A 14,963-nucleotide genomic window follows, 5' to 3' on the forward strand; every position below is an offset into this window, starting at 1 on the left:
TCCACTCTCCCGCCTCCCTCTCATATTTTCCTTTTTCACCTATTGTCTTAATCTCTTCTCTTCTCTCTATCTCTTTCGGTTTTCCTCTTCTCCAGCCTCTCATCTCTTTCCTCTCTCTATCTCTCCCAGTTTTCCTCCCCCTCACTCTCCTTCTCTCCTTCTCCCCTCTCACCCCTCCCCCTGGAGTCACCACGCCTCCGCCAAGCTGCCGCAAAGGAAGATATAACCTCCTCCTCCTCCTCCTCCTCCTCCTCCTCCTCCTCCTCCCCTAGTTTCCACATAATGTTCTGTAAATTTAATGATTCTCTGTTTGTTGTCTTGATCTTTTGTTTTGACTTTCGTTTTGCTTCTTTTTTCCTTCCTTCTCTCCCTCCCGTCCCGTTCCGTTGGCTCACTGGTTACCCCCTCAAACTGGCAACGTGCTCCACTTGGTTCGAATCCAGGGAGGTAAGTGGGTGATGCATGATGGGTATTTTGTCTGCAGTTTAGCCACGTGAGGAGAGGTAAGCAGTGATAAACTTCGGGGAATAAAGGAATAAACTCAAGCAGAAATGAGATAAATGATAAAACTAGAGAAAACTGTAAATAAACTCGTAGGTAAACTCAAGTGAACTACCGGCCTGTAGAAATTATAAAACTAAAAAAAAAGAAAAAAAAGATAAGCTAGAAGGTAAACTCAAACTACCAATATATATAGTTGATGAAAAGAATAACAGATTGTAAACTTAAGTAAACCCCCAAATATAAACTAAAAATAAACTCGAGGGTAAACTCACATAACCTACAAAATTAAAAAAAACAAAATAAAAATACATACGAACTCGAAAATAAACTTAAAAAAAAAATATCACAATGGAACTAGAGTAAATGAAAGTGAAAACTAATGAAGAGTTAATGATAAGTAAACCCAGTAAGCACCTGAGCAAATATTAGGGCAGGTAAACCCGGATGTCCTGCGTGTAAACCCAGACACAAATGCGAAAGGTTTGTAGGAAGAAGAACAAGAGGGAGGAAGAGGAGGGGGAGGAGGAGAAGGAGAAAAAAGAAAAAAAAAGAAGAAAAGGAAAAAGTTAAAGAAAGCGATGTAAGAAATATTGAATTACCGTGAGAGAGAGAGAGAGAGAGAGAGAGAGAGAGAGAGAGAGAGAGAGAGAGAGAGAGAGAGAGAGAGAGATGCGATGAAGCGTGGAAAAGTAAATGCTGACAGACAGATGATAACGCGAGAGTGGTTAGAGTTTCATTATTAGTATTATCGTCATCATCATCATCATCATCATCATCATCATTATTATTATTATTATTATTATTATTATTATTATTATTATTATTATTAGTAGTAGTAGTAGTAGTAGTAGTAGTACCACCACCATCACCGTCACCATCATCATCATTATTAACAATATAAACAGAAGTAAACGGTAGTAGTAGTAGTAGTAGTAGTAGTCGGTAGTAGTAGTAGTAGTAGTAGTAGTAGTAGTAGTAGTAGTAGTAGTAGTAGTAGTAGTAGTAGTAGTAACAAAAAAAGCCAGGATGATTAGGTCTATACTTATCTAGATGTAAAACAAAGGAAATACAGGAATACAGAGGAGTTATAGGCGAGGAAAACTGTCTACTTCACCTACAAAGACAACAGTTAAAGGGAATACAATCAACAGAGACACAAGTAAGCGAGACACAGGCAAGGAGTCACTAAAGGAACCACGTAGAGTAGGTTACCAGTAGTCAAGAAAAGGGTTCCATTCAGGCTTTTCCTTCCACCAGTGACCTTGATAAACCTTTGAGAGAGAGAGAGAGAGATAGAGAGAGAGAGAGAGAGAGAGAGAGAGAGAGAGAGAGAGAGAGAGAGAGAGAGAGAGAGAGAGAGAGAGAGACTTCCTTCTTCTGCTCCTCTTCCTTCTCTTCTTTCACCTTCTTCTCTTTCACTAACTCCTCCTTCTCCTCCTCCTCCTCCTCCCGCACAACCTCCTGTTTGGCCCCAGTAATAGTTTCTTGATAGGGCATCGAAAGGGTTCATTCTCTCTGATTATCAACGTCGCAATTTTTTGGTTTGATGAAGTGGACAGGAGAGAGAGAGAGAGAGAGAGAGAGAGAGAGAGAGAGAGAGAGAGAGAGAGAGAGAGAGAGAGAGAGAGAGAGAGAGAGAGAGACTCCTCCTAGGGACTCTGATCTCCCTCCAGTCTCCTCCATCACTCACACGAGCAGGAGAGGAGAGAAGGAGGAGGAGGAGGAGGAGGAGGAGGAGGAGGAGGAGGAGGAGGAGGAGGAGGAGGGAGGGAAGGAGCCGGGCATCCCTAGCAGATAACACTCATTATATTGTTTACATTGTACGCTGCCTAACATTATATTGCGCAGGTTACTTTATGGTCCTGCACTGCATTGTTATTGGTGCTGACAACCCCGTGTCTGCCGCTCCCTCTCCCTCTGCCCGCCTCCCTTCATAATGCGGTGAATTTCATGCATTAAAATAGTGCAGGTGAAGCTTTTGCGAGGAAGAGCAAAATGCAATCTTCGTAAGGTGAGGATTTTCCCCTCCTCCTCGCCAGATACTGTCGAGGAGCAGTGCTGAGTCCAGGTGATTATATTGCAGTGTTGATGAGCTGTGCAGGCCAGGTGTATTATAGTCAAGGCAAGCCCCTCAAGGCGACTTTTTACTGCGGCTACGACAGGTGAACTAGCCAGGTAAACCCTCTCTTTCTCTCCCTCTCTCTCTCTCTCTCTCTCCCTCTCCTGGAAGTGGATTTTGCAGGTTTTTTTTTTTTTTTTTAAGGGGGATTGTGTGTTTTTTTCCGTTTCTCTATTGTGCTTCCCTTCCTCCTGTCCTACGCTTCCCTTATGCAGATGGAATGAAGCAGTGGTAGATATGATGATAGGTAAGTGGTTATCATTTGCCCTAAGCATCTTCCCTTCCTTAAGTTTTTATTGGGCTAAAGATAAGGTAAGGTAGGGTAAGGTAAGTAAGGTAAGGTAAGGTAAAGTAAGGTAGGGTAAGGTAAGATAAAGTGAGAGGTGTTGTAAAGCAAGTTAAATAAAGGCAAGAAAGAGAGAAGTAAAAGGGGAAGAAAATAAGTAAGGTAATAGGAAAGAAGGGAAAATGTAAGGCAGAAAGGAAAAAAATACTAACATTCCTGATTTTTTCTACTCCTGTCCACATTTCCTTAACGTGCCATATTTCATCACGCTCCAATCTTCTCCTCCCTCCTCCCCACACATCCACAACTTGTCAGCTCCTCCCCCAACTCGTCCTGCCCTCCCCACAAATCCTCGCTGATGCTCTGAAGTCTCCCCCACGTCCCCCACACAACAGACCCCTCCTCCCCCTCTTCACTCTCCCATCTTCAGCCCTCCCATCCCCTCTTCTCCAAGCCTCATAAAGCCTGCAGATAATCAGAATACATGCTAAGCCAGCCGCCGCAGGGCCTAGCGGTGGGATGTAATTACCAGGGGCTACGATAGAATCCCTCATGAGTTTACCTGCCAATTGCCATGATTACGAGACTTCAGGTATTCCGGTGGTGCGTCCGTCCCTCCCTCCTTCTCTCCAGCACTCCCTCCTTCGCTCTCCCCCCACTCTCCCTCTCCCTGCCGGACCACACACGCCAGATGGTAACTCGCCGGTTCGTGTATATCCAAGCAAACAGCAGTGGCCCGAATCGCTGCCTTACGGAACGCCACTCAAGGCCTCGCGTCTTTCGCTATTGATCGCTCCCGTGTGTCAGGGCCAGTTTTCGTGTTCTCAAGCTCTAATTTGTAATCATCAAAGGGTGCTAAGCCTCCACAGGTCGCCAGGGAACGTTCGCCCTCAGCCCAGCGGAGCATAGAGGCCGGAATGGCGCGGTGCGAAGGAACGTGTTACTGTGCTAATTTCACTTATTACTCCCCGCCAGATAGGACTTAAAAATAAATATGATAAACAAGGCTATTATTATTTTGCTACACTGGTACCCACTAAGCGCGACAGATGTACGAGAAACCCACTCGCAGGGAATCCATAATAACAGAGGGTGTGCCGGCGGGCGCGGGGACGCTGCGTGGCGTGCAAGGCGGGGCGGCTAATGAAACATCTTGATTTGCGGACTCAGTGAATCAATTACCGTTCGTGTAGCATTTAGGGAGCGCGGGATGGCTGTTTGCTTGGCCATTTCGCTCTTGTTTACATACCTTATCTTCTTTTCGCGTGTGTGCGCGCCGCCACAGCCAACTCAAGACCCGGAACACTGGAAAAAAGCAGTGCTGATTAGGATACGTTATCCAGCGTCTTATTTCATCCCCTGGGAGTAGATAACGAGCGTGTGGCGATAGGCAGAATGAGTAAAATGAGTAGCAAGCCAGATTAGCGGGCAAGGGAATGAGATGAGTGTTATGCATGGCTGGGGAAGGAAGATAGCGCCTGGAACTGAGAGAGTAGTCGAGGAGGGAACGGAGACAAAAGGTAGAGAGTAAAAGAGGAGGTGAAGAGGTGCACCAGGGAATGGATGCGCGGGAGATGACGAACAGTGCGAGGGAGTAAGTCGGAATAAAGAAGTAACAATGAACAAGTGAAACGCGGAATGATGGAAAGGAAGAAAATAGAGAATGAATTAGTGAGCGAAATAATGATTAGAAGAAAATAAATTAAGTAGAGAGAGTGGAGGAGAGAAGGAAGGGGGGGGGAATGAAGGAGGAACACTCAACACAGTACTACATCTCTCGGCAATATTATGTAACCCTCCTTACTTCAACCCCGCCCCGCCCTGCCCCGCTCCGCCCTGTCCAACCCTTAAATGCACACACACACACACACACACACACACACACACACACGCACAGTTCAACAAAACAAACACTTCACACGCCTTCACTCTGTTCAAAGTAACCTGTCAAAATTCTTTCCCGTGATGATTTTGGTTACGAATCAGAAACAATGATGAAGGAAACGAAAGAAGGAAAGAAATAAGAATATTCGGCTATTGCTCTTCTATACCAGATCCTCGGCGTTGCTCCTCATAAAGCAAGTTGACGCAAATAACTGAAGGAAAAATAAGCAGCCTAGCCCGCACGATGGCCATTCTTCTCGGCGAGGGTGATCGGTTCAGCATATTGCCTTCCGCGCCGCGCCAATCTATATGATAATCCCTCTACAGGCTGGTGGACCCGATCAGTAATTGAAAAATAATTGGAGCATGTTATTCAGAGCAAGTGTGCGGTAAAACGAATGTGTATTATAATAAATGGGGGCGTCTTGCGTGGTTAAACACTTAGGAATTTAGTGTGACTGCGCTGGTGCCGCTCTCGGGGGGTTATCGCGGCGGGCGTGAAGCATCGTACATCTGGCTGCCGTACCCACACCTTGCAATGGTGGCGGCGGCGCTGTTATCATTGTCTGCTCCACGCCCTGGCCGTCTGTACCGCGTACTCGGTTGCATTTTACTCTGAACAATAACTACTCCTTCGCTCACTGCACTCTGTATTAGACAGTCGCCGCCCCGCGCACTCCCCTTCGCTTGAACTCACCCCATCCCTGGCGCGGCGGGTCTAGTGATCCCATCAGGCATTCCCTTCCCTTGAGTTGCAATGCCCGCCACTGCCCTCATGTCCCACCAGTCCCCGCCCTTCTGCCCCACTGTCCCGTTACCGTCGGCGTGGGTACAACCTTACCGTACAGCCCGAGCCCCTAGTGACCGGCCTGACCCTTGACCTGTGCCCTCATTAACACCGTCCACGCGGCCTTTCCTCATCGTCATGTTCCCCTAGACAACAAACCCGCAATGACTTGTCCCTTACCTCGACCGCACGGTGCTTGAGAGAAAAGTTCGAACGCACGCTTTATTTTCCTTTATCCGCTAGTACCTATTGAGTAAATACGAGAGAAGTATAATCCCACTCTTCGACGTGTACTGTGAATAATAAATAACTCGCGCCAACACTTGCATTAAGCATTCAGGAGATAAGGTGGGAGGAGCGGCGCGGAGACAGGCGGTGGCGGCGGGAGGCTGGCCAAGGGTCGTTTTTGTTTTCATCACGTGACTAACCACTGCACCGCTACCCCGTATTTTAAAGGCTGAATATGGATTGCCAGGTATCAAATCTATTACTGCATCAAGCGGCTATTATTAAGCACTTGGAGCTGGCATGGACACTAATCATCCGAGTCTGCCTGGGTAATATTCAAGATTACCGCGATCCGCTGACAAAAACTCGCAAGCCTCAGCCAGCCCTGTAGAACGCCGCTGGTATTTACTCATCTCTTTGTCGGTAATAATTACTGTGTATACCTACTCACTTAACAAACCCACTTGGCTTCCTTGCTCAGAGTGGTTTATATATTTATCTGTGCGGTGAGGAGAGGATTTTTACTGACTGAAACCCTTTTATTGGAAGTACCAGTTTTTCAGGCGTGGGTGTGTTGGCCCAGTGAGCCCCAGGCAGTAGGGGTCTCATCTCGTAGCGTCGTTTGTTATGAAAGACTGACATTGTGCTATTGGTCGGCAGCACTTCCATATTTCATTACTTGCAACTATTGTAACCTATAATCATTAATGTCCAGCGACGTTTAAATTTTGCCCGGGCATGTAAACATTAGCGTCGCAAGCCCAAGGGTGTCCGAGGCGGCCGATACACAACTTCTCAACAGCAAGCAGATACATTACAGGCTCGGAAGCTTACCCTGATAGCCAAGATGCACACGAGATATTAATGTCGTGCAAAGGAACATTAATTATATAATGCACGTGGTTTTCCTCTGCATCACTCCGCCACTGCATCACTTCGCCATGACCCCTTGCAATCTTTTGACCTTGCTGATTCTAATCCCCGGAATCCCCCTTCTCTCGTATCCTTGTTCACCCTGTTCTCTGTAGGTCACTTGGCATTGCGACTTGTATAGTGAAAGTTGGAGAGGTCGAGTACAGAAAGAGTGCAAGAGGACAAGGGAAGACCTTTAGGTAATGAGCAGAACCTGACGAAGGAGAGGTTGCTGCAGGTAAAGCTTAACTTGTACGGCTCTCCGCCTCAGCCCAGCGTTGCCAGATTGTTTTGGCCTTATTATCGTACTACACAGGTTGAAATTATTGTACTTCTGGTAAAATTATCGTACATATGTAATTATTCCAAATATTATGCTAAACTGCCACTTTCCAAATACAGCAGAATTTAGGTTATATATATATATATATATATATATATATATATATATATATATATATATATATATATATATATATATATATATATATATATATATATATATATATATATATATATATATATATATATATATATATATATATATATATATATATATATATATATACATACATACATACATACATACATACATACATACATATATATATATATATATATATATATATATATATATATATATATATATATATATATATATATATATATATATATATATATATATATATAGAGAGAGAGAGAGAGAGAGAGAGAGAGAGAGAGAGAGAGAGAGAGAGAGAGAGAGAGAGAGAGAGAGAGAGAGAGAGAGAGAGAGAGAGAGAGAGAGAGAGAGAGAGAGAAAGGTGTGTGTGTGTGTGTGTGTGTGTGTGTGTGTGTGTGTGTGTGTGTGTGTGTGTGTGTGTGTGTGTGTGTGTGTGTGTGTGTGTGTGTGTTGCCTTATCTTTCGTTGTACAGATGGTGATGCAGTGTGTGTGTGTGTGTGTGTGTGTGTGTGTGTGTGTGTGTGTGTGTTGCCTTGTCTTTCGTTGTACAGATGCTTATGCAGTGTGTGTGTATGTGTGTGTGTGTGTGTGTGTGTGTGTGTGTGTGTGTGTGTGTGTGTGTGTGTGTGTGTGTGTGTGTGTGTTGCCTTGTCTTTCGTTGTACATATGCTTATGCAGTGTGTGTGTGTGTGTGTGTGTGTGTGTGTGTGTGTGTGTGTGTGTGTATTGCCTTGTCTTTCGTTGTACATATGCTTATGCAGTGTGTGTGTGTGTGTGTGTGTGTGTGTGTGTGTGTGTGTGTGTGTGTGTGTGTGTTGAAAATGTACGCGCGCGCGCGCGCGCGTACAGTACCTAACCACATTACAGTACCTAGCCACAGTAGTAGCAGTAGTAGTAGTAGTAGTAGTAGTAGTAGTACATATAATAATAATAATAATAATAATAATAATAATAATAATAATAACAACAACAACAACAACAACAACAACAACAACAACAACAACAACATGTTCCCTTACCTTACTTCCTCCATTAAGTTTCACACCACAAGGAGCCTTTTGGACACGTGCAGTATAATTTCTTACACACGTCACTCCGTCTGGATAAGGCGCCGTCACACTAGCACGTTTAGGAGTTATCTGGAAAAAGAACTTAAATACCTAAAAACATTGATAAATTGACCTGTACATAAGAACATAAGAAATAAGGGAAGCTGCAAGAAGCAACCAGGCTTACATGAGGCAGTCCCTGTATGAAACACACCTACCTATTTCCATCTGCTATCCCCATCCATAAACTTGTCTAATCTTCTCTTAAAGCTCTCTAGTGTCCTAGCACTAACTACATGATTACTGAGTCCGTTCCACTCATCTACCACTCTATTTGAGAACCAATTTTTTCCTATCTCCTTCCTAAACCTAAACACGTGCAGTATAATTTCTTACACACGTCACTCCGTCTGGATAAGGCGCCGTCACACTAGCACGTTTAGGAGTTATCTGGAAAAAGAACTTAAATACCTAAATCAGATGCCCCTGTCTACATCTTTCGAGAGCGAATGTAACTTTAATACCTTACGTGCAATGTAACAATCTAACCTAGCCTAACGATTATAATCATTAGTTCGTACTTTCACTGAAAACCACTCATCAGAATAAATAAATAATAATTGTAAACAGTTTCTCCCCTTCACAGTACATGTAATAGGCGAGTGGGCAAAACAACAACCTTCCTCCGTAATCTCAGGAGTAGGAGTGGATGAGGGCGAGACAGGCTGGCGAGCAAATGTGTGAAGATTGGTTGTATGAATGTGTTGCTGGGACTGTTTGTTTTCTGCTTGTCTTTTGTCTGTTTGTCTTATACAGAAGTTGCCGATCCAAAGGTCTGGTTCAGGGGTGATCCCGGGCCACTTGTAGCATCAACATCACTTCATACTTACTTGATACTTGATGTAGATTAGAGGAAAATCCTCAGATCCATAGCGTTCTATCGCTGCTTCCAGTCCTAGCATCCCTAAACTGTAGGTTCACTTGGTTTGGTAGTGAGCTGGTGGGTGATCGGCTGAGTGAAGTGTATCCTGATACTGGTAGGTGGTCTGGGATAGCCCACACCCCACAAGATCAAGATCTGCAGAATCTCCTGTCCCTCTTCGCTCCATATTTGTCAGTTTTCTTCTGATATTAATAATAATAGCTAGGTCACTTAAACCCTGCTATCCTGAATGACAGGTCTGTCACTAGATTTATCCGTTCTCTTCCTATAGCGACAGCTCCTCGATCTCTCTAATTTAGCTTTCGGTATATCATTCTCCTCTTCCAATTGTATCGATTCGTACACGTATTTCTGATGTATTTTAGAGTGTTCTTATTAATCTGGTAACTGTTTCTTTGTAAAATCACGTCATTTCATGTATTCATAAGTTTTAACCTGCATACAGGTGAGAGAGAGGCGGAAAAGAGAGAGGGAGGCCTGGGAGGGTGAGTGTCGCTGATCGACAGGTGTGTCACGGTGACTCACACTTTTGTCCCGCGCCGCGCTCTGCAGTCACTTTGCAGTCATTCTTCTCGCCCTTGTCTCCTGTCACAGCAGCAAAACCTCCCCATCCCGTGTGTGTGTGTGTAGCTGTGCACCGCCACCATGTCTGAGCTGGCCAAAATTGCAGATAATGTGGTGAAGAAGGCGGATACCAAATGTGTGAGTATGCTTATCTCCAGTTTGCAGCATCCTGCCGAAATCCGAACCATTTTTTCCCTGGTTACATAACTAGATATTATTGATTTGTGGTTCCATTGCGTTTGGTTAAGGCTGGAGATGATGTAATGAAGTGAAAGCTGAGCTACATGTGAGTTTGTGCATTTCATCTTGATCTGATTGATTAATATTATTCAAGATTTGCAGCATCTCTGCAAAAATAATGATATTTTTTCTTATTATCAGCTGACTTAACATATAGTCAATGTACATTGTGACTGTGAGTTGAGACTGGATGGAAATGTCATCAAAAGATAAAAAAAGAGATTAATCAAGACTTTCAGCATCTCTGCCTAAATTGGGAACCATTTCTGAGTATCCTGTTTAACTTAACTTATTAATTTTATTCTATGATTGTATTAGTTGAGGCTGGATGGAGATGTCACAAAAAAAAATATATATAATAAATAAATAAATAAATAAAAAAGATTAATTAAATTTTCAACATCCCTGCTTAAACTAGTAACTATTTTCTCAGCATCCGGTTTAGCTTGACTTATAACCAGTTTGCACAATGACTGTATGTGTTAAGACTGGCTGCAGATGTAACCAAAAGGCTTAAAGAGAATACTTAAGGCTTTCAGCATCCCTGCCCAAACTAGTAACCTTATCTCAGCTTCCAATTTCACCTAACCAAACCTAACACAACTGCTTCTTCCTGACTTTTATTCATGATCACTAGGAGGTAAAGATGAGCAGCTTCTGGGCAGAGGGCAGCTGTGTGCTGTTCTTCATGCGCCGCTTTGGATGAATGTTCTGCCGGGTGGCTGCCAAGGAGCTCAGCGCCCTGGCACCCCACCTGGCCAAGGCCAATGTGCGTCTCATCGGCATTGGTCTGGAGGAGCTTGGCGTGGAGGAGTTCATCGAGGGAAAGTTTTTTGATGGAGGTGATTGTTGTTGCTTACCTTAGTGATGGCAAAGAGACTATGGAGCTACATAACTCATAAGGTGCCTCTTCTCTCAGCATCAGCCTCTAGTACAGTGATTCTCAATGAGGGGTAAATTTAGCCCTTGGTGGTAAAAAAATTACATGTCAGAGGGTAAATAATTAATGTACCTGATAACTGAATAATAATTCAATCAAATTTCATTTTGTAAAATAGAAGTGTGTGTAGGAGAGGGAGGAAAAGAGAGTGTATGGAAGTAAGGGGGTAAATGGAAAATTACATCAAGCTGAGAGGGCTAATGATGGAGGAAATGTTGAGAATCCCTGCTCTAGTATATCATACCTGTTTGGTTTGGAGGAGTTCAGCTTCGAGTTCATGCTGGGAATTTTTTTTTTTGCTTGTGGTGAGTCTTGGGTTAACACTTGAACTCATGGAGGGATTGGGAGAATACTGCCACTGTGTTCTTTGTGTGTCATAAAAGGTGACTGAAAGGGATGCAATGAGGGGACTGGGAATTTTCCTTTGTATTTTTTTCTGCAATGAGAGAGGGAGTGTTGCCTTGTCTGTGTGGAGGCCTGGCTGAGAGCAGCATGGAAACATTGATAAATTGACCTGTACATAAGAACATAAGAAATAAGGGAAGCTGCAAGAAGCGACCAGGCTTACACGAGGCAGTCCCTGTATGAAACACACCTACCTATTTCCATCTGCTATCCCCATCCATAAACTTGTCTAATCTTCTCTTAAAGCTCTCTAGTGTCCTAGCACTAGCACTAACTACATGATTACTGAGTCCGTTCCACTCATCTACCGCTCTATTTGAGAACCAATTTTTTCCTATCTCCTTCCTAAACCTAAATTTTTCAAGCTTGAACCCGTTATTTCTTGTTCTACCCTGGTTGCTGATCCTAAGAATTTTGCTTACATCTCCCTTGTTATAACCCTTATACCACTTAAAGACTTCTATCAGATCCCCTCTTAACCTACGTCTCTCTAAAGAATGTAAATTTAACAGCTTCAACCTCGCCTCGTAAGGAATACTCCTCATCCCCTGTATCCTTTTAGTCATTCTCCTCTGTACTGATTCTAATAGACCTATATCTTTCCTGTAATGTGGGGACCAGAACTGCACCGCGTAGTCTAGATGAGGTCTGACCAGCGCCAAATATAACTTTAATATTACTTCCGGCCTTCTACTTTTAACACTCCTAAAAATGAATCCTGTAGGTCGGCTACATTGTCCTTGTGAAGCATTTACCAGGGACTGAACCTTTGCTAGGACTCTCTCAAAAACACAATTCTGACTTCTTTCTGATCAGGCCAAGATGACCAAGGAAGCTTTGCATACCTTGGGCTAACCTTTAAGCAAGACCTCAGCTTACCCCAGTAATTCTAAGGCTTGGTAATATCAATTACTTGTGCATTTAATAAATGTGTCCTTCATGTAAAAGACTACTGAATATTTCTTATCTTTCAGAATTGTATATTGACACTGACAAGAAAAGCTTCAAGGATTTGAACTTCAAGAAACTTGGCTTCCTGAACATGGTTCCTGCACTTATTGCCAAAGTGGCTCGTGATGCTGTGCGGAAGGTGGCTAACACTGTTGCTGATGTTATTGTTACTGGTGTCTTTGTTATTACTGCTATAATGAAGTTACTTGCTGGTTTTTTTCAAGGGCCAAGGAAGGAGAGGTTTTCCTTCTGACTGTGATAGATCATTGGCCCATAAGTGAGAGACAGCCAAACTTAGTTTCTCTGACCAGCACACACTCTAGAATAACCTTTTGTTGCTTTAAGGGCCAAGGAAAGAGTGCTTTTCCTGCTGACTAGGATAGATTATTGATCTATAAGTGAGGGACAGCGAGACTCGCTTTCCTTTGTCCTTGAACACATTTATTGCTGTGATTAAGATTATATTGTAGAGGCAAGGAGATTTACAACAGCCTTTTCTTCCAGGGCAAAGCATGGAAGGTTGGTGGAGACATGAAGGGAGATGGATTTCAGAATGGTGGGCTGCTTGTGGTGGCTCCCAAAGGAGAGAAGGTCCTGTTTGAATTTAAGCAAGATAACCCAGCAGATCATGCAGATAACTCAGATATTCTACAAGTAAGTGTTGAATCTTTGCTTGTAGGACACCATACAGAGAGACTTGATGTGTGTATGAGTGTGTAGTACTTTGTCTGGGCCACCCCTTATGGGGATTGCTGGCCTGGCATATAGATAGATAGATTGAAGTGTTGAATAAGGAAGTAAGAATATGACTTGAGTTCCAGAGCTGCTGAGCATTTCTGTGTCAAACTTTTGGTTACCAAGATCAACTCCTATAAGGATCCCAATCTCCTTCCTCTTAACATTATCTGTTTTTCTTTAATTTCAGCATCTTTCCTCTTACCTCCTACCTCTCAACTCTTCAAACATGAACTGGAACTGAAATACAAGTACAGTAAAATTAAGTCACTGGTAACTGAAACTTTATATTCTGACACTCTTGCAAATCTTTCAGGCTCTGAGCATAGAGGTTCCTACAGATCTGAAAGATGCGACTGCAGTTGACGAGTCAGTGAAAGTAACAGACCAGGAATGTGAGGAGGCGTGTGCTATGCCTGCTAAAGATTAAGATGAGTTGTAGATTGGGATTGGGAGCTGCAGGCTGTCTTGTTACCAAAGAGTAGAAGTGAACAAGAATCTATACGGAATGTTTAATGCAATTTATATTAGTGTGCGCATGTGTGTTGTTGCGGGTTTCTCGTAAAAGACACTGATTAGTATTTTATTTGATTATATTTGCAGTTATTGCTAATTGATTTATCTCAGGTTTGTTATAAAGAGATTGTAATGAAACAGCTACATGAATATTGATAATTAGTTCAATTATGTAATCTGGCATCTGGTTTGATTTAAGCTTATTTAAGGCAATAAGGTATTTATGGCAGTGTTGTTGTCTTGTACCTGATTGAAACTGCAACAAGTGAAACTGATAGAGAATATTAACAAGCACTTGAGATACTTGAGGCAGCCTCCATTCTGAGGAAGATGTGAAGAATAACACAGGAGATTATAAAGCACATAAAGAATTAAACACTTTTAAACAAGGTCAACATGTGAGAGATCATCTGAAATACAGAATCATTACTATGTAGATGCTACTAGTATTTATGTGCCTTACAGTTTCCTTGTACAAGCTTGTAATACACTGAATTGTCTGTAGTAATTGTGAGTACAGTAGCTGTTCCGAAAATCTTTTACTGGCAGTAAGCTTAGATGCTCAGGTGAGGGTCAACTTGTGTCACAAAGCTCAAAGTAGAAGGATCACTTATTTTTCTAAAGGGAAGTGAACTTTTCACGTCTTTATTGCTTTATTTTTGTAAGAGAAAGGGAAAATTTATTTCAAAACCGTAGCAAGTGTTTCTCTTGTAATGAGGTAGAAAAATTATCCTTGAAAAGTAGAAATCCAAGCAGGTTCACATTCTTAGTAAGGTGTTTGATTTGAAGCATTGCTGTGATGTGGAGAGAAGCAAGCAGCTGAAGGTTACAGGAGTTACCAGTTATGTGTACGTGTGTGTGTCCATTCACTTTTTATTGCTGCTAAATGTCTGACTTGCTCACATTGCTTATGTAGGTTTGGTTTTTGTGATAAATATCTTTCCTTTCAGTCAGTGATGGCATTAATTGAGTTGAGGAAGTAAGCAGACTGACATATTAAATAATCTTGGACTGATTCAGTAGAGTATTAGTAATTGCTGCACAATTTAGAAGGGCATATTTTCCTATTGTTATTTAGTGTATGCAAATTTTTTTTATGAATGACATCTGCAGAAGAGTTATTCATCTTACTGAGGCTGAGTTGATTTTGTATACCTCATAATGTGTTGTGAAGTCTTTGGTTTGTATGCAACATGATACAACTTCCATCTGGTGCAGACATCCACTCATACGCATTGACCTGCCATAATGAAGCCTCGTTTTGAAATGCTTCGGTAGGAAACAAGGCGGAGGGTAGTGTAGCGTCAGTGTGTATGAGTGATGTTCACTGTGTAAGGAATATCATTAAACTTGTGTCACAAAAATATGTTACTGCTTCTCCAACAAGGTGTTTACTAAGGTGACTGTGAGGTGAAGACAGTATCATCTATACCTGTGTTTCGTAAGGATGTGGGATT

General features: G+C 42.6%; 1 protein-coding gene and 1 long non-coding RNA gene across 2 annotated transcripts in view; one reads left to right on the forward strand and one right to left on the reverse strand.

The window, feature by feature from the left end:
- LOC135090955 (uncharacterized) overlaps positions 1-9,178 on the reverse strand; it is a 68,437-nt gene extending 59,259 nt beyond the window's left edge. Inside the window, exons 1-2 of the long non-coding RNA XR_010262212.1 lie at positions 9,103-9,178; positions 8,183-8,302 (exon numbers count right to left, since the gene is read on the reverse strand). This is a non-coding gene — a long non-coding RNA (uncharacterized LOC135090955). The remainder of the gene's footprint in view (positions 1-8,182; positions 8,303-9,102) is intronic.
- Positions 9,179-9,614: 436 nt separating this feature from the next.
- Positions 9,615-14,870, forward strand: LOC135090952 (prostamide/prostaglandin F synthase-like). The gene is made up of 5 exons (XM_063988189.1): positions 9,615-9,857; positions 10,597-10,801; positions 12,279-12,394; positions 12,760-12,909; positions 13,307-14,870. The coding sequence occupies exons 2-5, from the start codon at positions 10,666-10,668 to the stop codon at positions 13,418-13,420; spliced, it is 516 nt and encodes a 171-aa protein (XP_063844259.1). The 5' UTR covers positions 9,615-9,857; positions 10,597-10,665; the 3' UTR covers positions 13,421-14,870.
- The last annotated feature ends 93 nt before the right edge of the window (positions 14,871-14,963 follow it).

This window comes from Scylla paramamosain, chromosome 36 (genome assembly GCF_035594125.1).
Source record: "Scylla paramamosain isolate STU-SP2022 chromosome 36, ASM3559412v1, whole genome shotgun sequence".
In the NCBI taxonomy this organism is placed as follows: Eukaryota; Metazoa; Arthropoda; class Malacostraca; order Decapoda; family Portunidae; genus Scylla; species Scylla paramamosain.